A 10,762-nucleotide genomic window follows, 5' to 3' on the forward strand; every position below is an offset into this window, starting at 1 on the left:
TATATATATACTGTATATATATATATATATATATATATATATTCACCAAACTTAGGTGTGATTTCTGTGTGTGTTTGTGTGTGTGTTTACAATAAACAGTTTTTGTGTGTGTGTGTCAGTGTGCAACTACATGCACTGGACACTGTGTTCTCCACTTCTTGATATAGTGTCTAATGAATGATCTGTAGTGTGTGTTTATTATTGACTAATGTGTGTGTGATTTGAAAGCTTTGAGTTTGAGTTTGAGTACAGTTGAAATGGTTTTGAAGCGATTGTTTGATTTTGCCAGAAGAGTCAGAGGTTCTGTGAATTTAGTTTGAAGGTTTGGATTTGTGTTTAAGGTTTTGAGAAAATTTGTGATGGTTTCAAGAAATGTGTTTTAGCAATTCAGAAAAACTGTAATAATAACACAAAACATTTTTTTAAAGTTGTAAATAAAACAAAAGATTATTGGATCATGTTCTACAAAAAAAAAAATCAGTCTTTCTACTTAAAAGTTTCATGTATAATTCACTGTTTTAATTGATTGTTCTGTTACATATCTCTGCAACATTACCTTTCCATCAAATTACATAACATTTTGTTTTTGAAAATCATGAAAACAGTATCGTGGAGTTTTTCAGCAAATGGGAACGTAATATTCTCCAATTCAACAGAAGTTGACTCAACTATGATGACTTCTGCTTCTGAGAAACCTGGAGGAGTGAAAAGGGCCCATTATGAGTATACAGTATTCCTGCTTTTACTGCAAAGCTGCTTTGAAACAGTATGTATTGTACTTGCTATAAATAAACGTGACTTGATGACTTATTGATTATAATTTGTTAAAATAAATGACTTTTTTTCATTTAAAAATAAAACTAGCAAGTTGCATGTACAATATGCCTATCATTATTCCATTTACAGCACCTTCATAAATTAAATAAAAACAAAAAAGGAAAAACACCCGATACAAATACTTTATTCATCATTTTGTAATAATCATTGCAGTAATGTTTGTAGAAAAGATACATCACCATCTTCCTCTGACCAAAGTGATTTGAATGCACTGATGCTGTAGCTATTGCTTCCTAACTCCTAAATATGAACTTCCCAGGAAGACTTGAATCAGTAAAAACTGATTTTTGCTGCTTGTATAATTTACTTCATTAAAATGAGCTAAAGCCTAAAGTCACTACTTATCACTTAGTCACTTACATATGTAAATTGAAGTTCAACTCAATCCATTTGTGTTGTGGAACAAAATAGTTTTTGTTAACTGAAACTGAGCAAGATGTTTAGCTCAATGTTTGAATTTAACAGTTTAAAAAAGTTTTCTCCTGTTATGTTGACGTTTTTGTGGTTACCATGCATTGTGCTAAGCTTGCATTTTTGGTGACTGAGTGTTGTGTTGCTCACTGAGCAATAGCTGTGGTAATGCAAATGCAGTGGCAAGTCATTTACAGTGCTAGTTACAAGACCTCTTTTAAATGTACAAAAACAATTAAGTCTTATTTATTTATTTATTTATTTTTATAAATACTTAGTCTTGGAAGGTATCAAACATGTTAGGTAGACTTTACCTACTATCTTCAAGATTGCCATTGCTGTTAAATTGATGTAGTCTTTTCTCAAAATAAAATGAATTGCAAATTGACTGCAAATTCCCTTTCCCATCTGTCACAATAATTATAATTTATGTTTTGCCTTTGTAGTTTAAATAAACCATATATTTCAGGTTTTAACGGGGCATTTGCAATTATTACTATTAATAATAATAATAATAATAAAGGGATAGTTTACCCAAAAATGAAAATTCTGTCATCATTTACTTACCCTGAAGTTTTTCCAAACCTGTATTTATTTCTATTTTCTGCTGATTCACGAACTATGGGGTGCGAGAGAGCTGCCACCTACAGGACGTCTTTCTGCTCATCATTATCAGACGCATTTCACTGCTTCCAGTTCAGTTACTGCAAATAGCTGTTTCTACGGTCCGCTAGGAAGTGGGCATAATGTATCAGGATTGCAATGATTCTTTTTCATTGATAGTCAGTTTATAGAAACGCTCGATGATCTGCATTAGCCTATAGCCTATAGCCTATTCCCGTGGATTACATTGTATTTTAACTGAAAGCCGTTATGGAGAAACGGACATCCGAAAAGGCCTTGAATAAACAACGCATTTATCATCTTCATGGCAAAATGTGAAAACGGCAACGTAGATTTTATTACATAGGATATTCAGCACTGGAAAGGTAACGCATCTACTTTAAACTATAAACAATAACACGCATCGAAATGGCATTCTTGATCACGAGACGGCGAGCAAACACATTAGACAGGGTTGAGTTGATTTTAATGTCATTTTCAATCATATATGTTTATTTATCATTAAAGTCAAACATGGTATTCAACCTAACGTCATTCTTCAAACACTGCTGCTGCTATCGCGTGAATAACAGCATTGTGCTTCTGTTTTGAATGCTACGTTTGTAAGTGGAGCTCGCAGCTGTGCTCAGCCTTGTCTTTTCGTGTTGTATTCTTCACTCTTTCGGTAGGCTAATGCTTATCATGTCCTGGAGCATTCCTCTAAGTCGATTTTTGCACACTTGCAGTGTTTAAGTAATTTTTAAACTGTCCATTGAATAGCTGGTTCTTGTACATCCAGAAATAAATTATTAGTTTAATAGTCAAGCATATTTTAAACAACTTTTTATATAGCCTACCTTATCAAATAGTGTTCACACTTGCGTTCACTCTTTACAAGAACCAGATAATAATTTTCAGTGATCAAACTGAACAGAGTTAACAACAAACAAACAAACATAAATCAACAATAATAATAATGTTATTATTATTAACTTTAATTATAAAAATGGGGATAAGTACTTTGTAATACAGAGTACTTTTACTGGTTTTACTAGTACTTTACTAGTAGGCCTACTTTTTAGTTTTTACACATATAGGCCTTTACAATATTGCCTACATTTAAACTTGTTTAGCAAACATTATAAAAAATAAAGACAAAAGAAAAATTTTAAAGAAATTTAAATGTATTCAACCCTAATCATCTCTTTTCCACTGAAACGTTGCCGGTTCTCTTGACAGTACTGGGCTGATCTTCCGCAAGAGTTTGGAAATATTATTATTTGCGCAGCACATGTTCCACCGAGCGGGAATGCCGCTAAAGCAGCTAAATGCATAAACTGACTGTGTTCATAAACAACTAAAGCGTAGGCTACTCCTGCAGCTCCGATTTTTATTCTTGGTGAGGTAACACTTTATAATAACTTTCATTAATAAATCATTAACAAACATGTAATTTTTAACGGATCATTAGTTAATATATAGCCTATTCACATATCTAGAAACGTGAAATAATGTGCTTGTTAATGTTTACTAAAAAAATTATTAAACATTACCTAATAATTAACATTTAATGTAAATTATAATGCTTACAAATGTCATTAAACTTCTAATTCATATGATCATGTACATCTTGAAAATCTACAAATGATTTTAACAGATGTTATACAATGATTAAAAGCTTTTGTTAATGCACAACACTTTTGCTGCTATTGAGGTGTGATATGGGTACGGTTAGGGACAGGTTTGGTGTATGGCTTGGTTTAAGGGTTGGGTAAGTGGTCAACAGTGTACAGGGATACGATACAATTTGATTACTATAAGGCAGGGGTGTCCAAACTACGGCCCGCGGGCCAAATGCGGCCCGTGGATGAATTTTAAGCGGCCCGCAGCTGTCTTAATAGTCTATATTATATATATGGCCCGCCAAGCATAATGTACAAAATAGGCCTATGCAGTTTCAAAATGTCAACACAAGATGGCAGCACTACATTTTAGACCAGATGTAGCAGTAAAACGCGAGTGATATCAATTTGATAACTCATATGCGCTCTCATTTCTTTAGCGCACGCATATATATAGGTAGAAGCATCCGGCCCCCCAGTGTTTCCACATCGTCGAATCCGGCCCTCTTTAGGAAAAGTTTGGACACCCCTGCTATAAGGGAATACGATTCAATCTGGTCATATTGCATTGTTTTGATAAATGATAAATGAAGCATTTTCTTGAAAATTACTCCCTTGGACAATTACTTGGGGGTAAGCAAATAAACATCACATTTCCATTTTTGGGTGAACTATCCCTTTAACAAGCACATTATCTCATATTTCTAGATTTGTGAATATATATGAAGTAATGATTAGTTACACATTATATAATGTTTGTTAATGATTTATTGATGAAAGTTATTATAAAGTGTTACCCTTGGTGATTTTAATCATGGCAGATTGGACCTCTCACTTCCAGGGTATGAACAGTATATAAAATGTGATACCCGAGGAAATAAGATCCTAGACAAATGTTATGGGAATGTGAAGGATGCATATGTGGCTAAGCCTAAACCCCCTTTGTCGAACTGCGATCATAATACGATTCACTTGATTCCTAGAACACTTTTAAAAAGGATAAAGCCACAGACAAAGACTGTATCCGTTTGGATTGATGACAGCATTGAAACTTTAAAGGGCTGCTTTGCTTGCACAGACTGGGATCTGTTTCATGAAATGGATATTGAGGATGCCACAGAGACAATAACAGATTATATTAATTTTTGTGTGGACACAGTTGTTGAGAAGAAAACTGTAACTGTATTTCCTAATAACAAAAGTTATATAACAAAGGATATTAAGGAGGGCTTAAATAGGAAGAAGTTGGCTTTTATAAATCAAGATAAAATTGAATTAAAATTAGTTCAAAAGGAATTAAATACTCTGTTGAAGGGGTCAGGGAAAAACATAGAGACATTATAGACATTTTTTTTAACTCTAGGGATTCCAGGAAATTATGGAATACTATGAAAGTAGAAACCAATATGGAACCCCTCCGGAAAAGGCTTATAACTAGTAACGATCAGCAAAGAGCAAATTATCTGAATTATTTGTTTTCTTAGTTTTGAGTCACCTTTGGAACAAATGGCTGATTTAGCCAATGAATTTACCCCAGCATTATCTTTCAGAGATCTTTAGATTTGCATAGCATTCCTTCCTTGTGGGAAAAAACAACTATAATTATTCCGGTTTCTAGGAAAAATTGCCCAGTTGAGAATCATGACTTTGACTTCAAATATTATGAAATGTTTTGAAAGACTAGTAGTAAATGTTCTAAAAGAGGAGGTCAAATTATCACTTGACCCACTTTAGTTCGCTTATAACTATTACTGTATTAATCACTTGGTAAATAGACATTTAGAAGATACCCAAGCAGGGGCGTCATGCACTCATTATTTTTGAGGGGGGGGGGTTGGGTTGTCATGTGACACACAGCAGCCAAAATAGCACCCATGTTTTATTTAGTTTTTCCTTTTTATTCGAAACATTCCCAAATACATTAACTATATCATTAAATATCTTGATTCTCACCTTTATAGATTATGCTAGTTGATAGTGGGCGATGGTCAAAGTAGCCTAATAATGTAGTCTATTAACTAAATATAAAAACATTGTAAGTTAGGCTACTTATCATAACACTTTCACTGTACAGAAAGAGAGCAAAGAACATTTACATTATCAAAGAACATTTTCACTGACAGTCTATTGACTATATCATTAAATATCTTGATTCTCACCTTTATAGATTATGCTAGTTGATAGTGGGCGATGGTCAAAGTAGCCTAATAATGTAGTCTATTAACTATACAAAAAAACTGTGTGTTTACTTAAAGGCAGGGTATGTGATTTTTCAAAAACACTTTAGAAAACTGATTCGGGCCGAATCGCAAAACAAACTTGTAGCCAATCAGCAATAAGGGGCGTGTCTACTCGTGATGTGGAGGAGAGAGCTTTCAGTGCATGGGATGGACATTAGCCGAGCCGAGCGACAGAAAGATAGAGATGGCGGATAAAAAAACAAAAGAGGAAAACGTCTGCGGAAAGATAAGGCAAGAAGTAGGACCCGTGCTGACTTTATATTTAATGTGAATTTAACATTGAAAGTTAATATAAATATAAAAACATTGTAAGTTAGGCTACTTATCATAACACTTTCACTGTACAGAAAGAGAGCAAAGAACATTTACATTATCAAAGAACATTTTCAGTCTAGAGTTCAAGCACTCTCAAAAACACCCATTAAAATCAGTGAAGCTGTTTACACTGTGAAATGAATATCTTACTTACAGATTCATACACACATCTGTAGTTTGTTGTTTCTAACGAGAGAATTCGCCAGAAAGGGGTATTCAGACAGCGAGTGAGTGAAGAAAACACCGGCATTTTAGCAATGGCTCATCTGAACACCTCTGATTGGTCATTGCATTCATAAGCTCAATCGCATCATATGTGATTGGTTATAAGGCGCAGTGCTGTAAAAACGCGTCTGTACCTGGCTCAGCGCCAGCCAGCGAACGCAGATTTGAATTTTAGAAGCTGATATGAGGCGCTGAACGATTTAATCATGCTGGTGTGATTGTATCAAATATAGAAAATATTATTCGGCTATTTTTTGTCTTTTGAAAGCTGCATTCAAAATCCACTTGGTTTAAAAATCTGAGGGGGCACGTGCCCCCTCACTTTGAATGGGCATGGCGCCTCTGTACCCAAGCATATGCAGGCTTACTTTTTGTAGATTTTAGTTTGGCATTTAATACACTCCAACCTACTAATTAAGAAGCTGATAGAATTTTATGTGAACCCCTTTTGTATCAAATGGTTTTAATAATTGTTGTTCTGAAGTGAAAACCACTAATATGGGGTATTATATTTAATATTATATATTATACCAATAATAGCAGGGCTGTGTTAGTTCGCCCATTTTGTTTACGTTATATAGTAATGAGTGTGTTTCATGTCAGGACAATATTTTTTTGAATTACATTTTCAGACGATATAGCAATACTGAGTTTATTGAACAGGAATACTTCTCTTTTGCAGTATTTTTTAGAAGTTGCTTGATTTGTAGGATGGTGTGATGATAATTCCTTGATTTTAAATGAAACAAAGACCGTTGAAATGATCTTTGACCCTAGATCTGTGGGGGATCATAGTCCTGTAATAATACATGGAAAAATTATTGAACAGGTTTCATTGTATAAATACTTGGGTGTCTATATGGACAATTCGTTATGCTGGTCTTCTCACATCAACAGTCTGTGCTCTCAATAGAGGTTATATTTTTTGCAAAGGATAAAAGTATTTGGGGTAAATCAGAAGATTTTATTTCTGTTCTATGTCTGTATTTGAGAGTTTGATAAGATATTGTATTACTGCATGATATGGAAACTTGACTGTCCAATCAAAATTGACGCATTTTTTAAATGAGAATTTTAATTTGTTACCCTCAGGGAGACGTTTGAGGACTTTGATGTGCAAATCAAATCGTTACAAAAATTATTTTGTGCCAACTGCGGTTAAATTATTCAATAGAGAATTGCAAAAATGAGATGCTTTATTGGTATACTATAGCTTTTAATTTGAGCTTGTGTGAGTTTTATGTGAGTTTTACGTTGTGTACTTGCCAGGCCATGCTTGTCCATGATGAATTTTCCTGAAACAGGACAATAAAGTGTATTCATATTAACCACTATAGACAGGGCCGTGCACAGACCTTTTGAGGGGCATGTGCTGAAACTGAAAAAGGGCACCCCCCCTTAATGACAAATTAAATAACACAAAATAATAGTCTCAAAAGCTTTAGATTTATTCACTATTAATAACAGCCATATATATATATATATATATATATAGGGTTTCTTAGGTCTAAGAGTTTCTTTAGAAAGTAGAAAGTTCTTTAGTCCTTTTTTAAAAATCAAATATAAATTCCTGTCTCAGTCACATGTTCTTGCTTAAATAAACATTACTTACACTACCAGAAAATAACAACAACAAATACAATTCTATTTTATATTTTTACATTAACAATGCAATCAATATTCTGTTTATTAAAGCCAAGTATGAATATCATCAAGTTTTTAAGCATTTTACATTTATTCCAAAATAATAACTCAAGGCAGTAACAATTTAAACAAAATATTTTATTTGTGAACTTATGTTCAGCTATTCTTTTTAATAGTTAACTTTTAACTATTTTTGAATTATTCGGTTCATCAGTCATCAAAGCTCAGTAAATATTGGTCACAGACACAGAAATTTACTTTAAATTTCAACAAGCTGATTTACTCACTAAAAACTCCCACAGATCATGATTTCAGACCATTTCAAGTCTTATTTTGACGTAACAAAGTGGTTACATCTAAGTGTGTGAGTTGTTTACTTACTTTTTTAAATGAGTCTTCCCATTAATGCCATTATATTGTTCATTCAGACAGATTCGCGAACGTAGAACGCGCATGAACACAAGAGGCGGGATTTATCGCATGAACCAATCACAGCCGAACATAACCAGTCATATCCAATCATATCGTGATGGAGGCATTGCCTCCTCTCACGTGATTTCCCCCCATTCATTCTCAATTACCCCCCCACTGCACGCTTTAGTTGGTCTGTTAAAACTCAATGAGCTCAGGGGAGGCGAGAGAGACTCAGACTCCCGCTGTAACTTTACCTGCTGGTGTCGCTGTTGGACAATGTTTCTTTAGAAAAACGAGTGATTTATACACTTTTTAATATTATATATTGTAATATTGGCGTTGCTTTATTTTTGTACTACTAATTTTTTCTTATCCAATATTTTGAAGATATATATATATATATATATATATATACAATATATACACAATTAAATTTTTCTCTGCTTTGCACATCAGCAATCATAAATTTCTTAGAAATATATTTTACCTAGGTGACGAGGATCGCTCAGTCGCTTTGTGTCAAACTCAAATGCAGTTACAGGGTTTTTGACCAGCGAATGTGTGCAAATGTGCATTTCATCCGTCATTAAAACGGCGGCGTTACGTTTTCATCACCAGGGCTGCGTTCAGCCCCGACAAAAACGGTGCAAAACGTTTTTTAAACGGAAAAGCTAAAGAATACCAATAATTGCTCAGATATCACCCATTATGCACTAATCTACACTGCTCTTTTTTTCTCTCTTGCAGTTGGTGGTGCGACAGTGCAGAGAAAAGCAGAATTGGAGAATCTTGCTGTGGCCTTTTTGTCCCTTCACTGGATCTAATTTTACACAATCAGTGTAATCATACCCAAAAGGAAGAGTAAAGACATTTTTCCTGTCATCTGTAAAAATGGTGGGGTATAGTTTTAGGATCTGCAAGGGCTGCTTTGGGAAGCGAGGAGGCCATTTAAAGTTTATCCATTACCTCTTCATAATAGTCTTCTGTATCTCCCTGCTAGCTTTACTCTTTATTGACGTAATTGAATTGTGGGTAACCTCGCTAGGAATGAGCAGAGCGATAGGTCCTCACAGAGTAGTCCTTCCACACAGTATACCCCCGACCCGTTCCGAAGAGTACTTGCTTATGCCTAGCATCCACGTCTGCCAGCGTGCCGAACCTTACCTTATCATTTTGGTGGCAACCGCACCTCACAACAGAAAGGCCCGCCAGGCCATTCGTGACACCTGGGGTGGGGAAGTACAAGTTAGGGGTCACAGAGTCATGACCCTCTTCATTGTAGGTCAGCCATCTGACCCAGTTATTGGCAAAGAACTAATAGAAGAGTCAAAGGAGCGTGGGGACCTCATACAGGGTCGCTTCATTGACTCCTATGGCAACTTGACCCTGAAAACTCTGTCTATGCTGGGCTGGGCACGCCGTTTCTGTCCACAGGCTCACTACCTGGCTAAGGTAGATGATGATGTATTGTTCAACCCTAGTGCACTGCTGCAATATCTCAACCTCAGCTTTAAAACGGCAGAAAACGAACTCACAGAACTTTATCTGGGCCGGGTCCATATGCAGGTAGCACCGGACCGCAATCCTGCCAGCAAACACTTCATGTCGGAAACTGCATACGCTGGTATGGTCTTTCCTGATTACTGCAGTGGAACAGCATACGTACTTTCTCGGCCAGCTTTGCTGAAGCTGTCACTAGCAGCTGTTTCCATACGTTTACCCAGACCGTTGCCCCCAGAGGATGTGTTTGTAGGTATCTGTGCTCATACAGCAGGCATTACACCTACCCATTCTCCACTCTTCTCTGGAGGACCAGCTGTACCATACAGTCGTTGTTGCTACCAAACGATGGTGTCTGTCCACCATACCAAGCCAGGGGAAATGGTGCACTACTGGAAGGAAGTGCACTCTACTGCCCCATGTTCGTGGTTGGGTATGCGGACATCTCTTGGTGTCTGTAAAATAAGAGCACTTCTTGGGACACTGTTGGGGAAAGACTCCTAAAATGAAGATACATTAAATCTGAGAAACCTGTAGGAAAGTAAAGTATTGTGAAAAAACTAAAAAAGCACAAAGGATATTATATGGTGAAACTATGCACTGCAACATAATTTTGTTATTATAGAGCACTTGAATTTATGTTCACTGCTTTACCCCCCGGCATGTGCCTTTCATGATTCAATTTTTATGCTCAAAGTGGGCTGTTATGAACCGGTACGCAGTTCTGGCACTTCTATATTATAATCTTTAGCATACCTTCACTTTTTCTTGTGTACACCCACTTCTTACATGTAGTTGGTACTTTGCCACTCAGAGTCAAAGTGTCAGTGTCTGGGTGATTACTTTTACTTACTTTTAGTCATTTAGCAGACGCTTTTATCCAAAGCGACTTATAAATAAGAAAAAGTAATTAAAACTAAAAGCTAAAACTCTAGAAATACTATATATATA

At 35.6% G+C, this 10,762-nt stretch overlaps 1 protein-coding gene across 1 annotated transcript; it reads left to right on the plus strand.

The window, feature by feature from the left end:
• Positions 1-9,154: 9,154 nt before the first annotated feature.
• On the plus strand, positions 9,155-10,647 carry b3galt4 (UDP-Gal:betaGlcNAc beta 1,3-galactosyltransferase, polypeptide 4; the record flags this gene model as incomplete). Its single annotated transcript, XM_016510287.1, has 1 exon — positions 9,155-10,647. A coding segment is annotated over one exon (1,161 nt), but the record flags the coding sequence as incomplete, so codon positions are not given.
• Between the last annotated feature and the right edge of the window lie 115 nt (positions 10,648-10,762).

The sequence above is a fragment of the Sinocyclocheilus rhinocerous genome, unplaced genomic scaffold (assembly GCF_001515625.1).
Source record: "Sinocyclocheilus rhinocerous isolate Xijiao unplaced genomic scaffold, SAMN03320098_v1.1 scaffold385, whole genome shotgun sequence".
Taxonomy (NCBI): Eukaryota; Metazoa; Chordata; class Actinopteri; order Cypriniformes; family Cyprinidae; genus Sinocyclocheilus; species Sinocyclocheilus rhinocerous.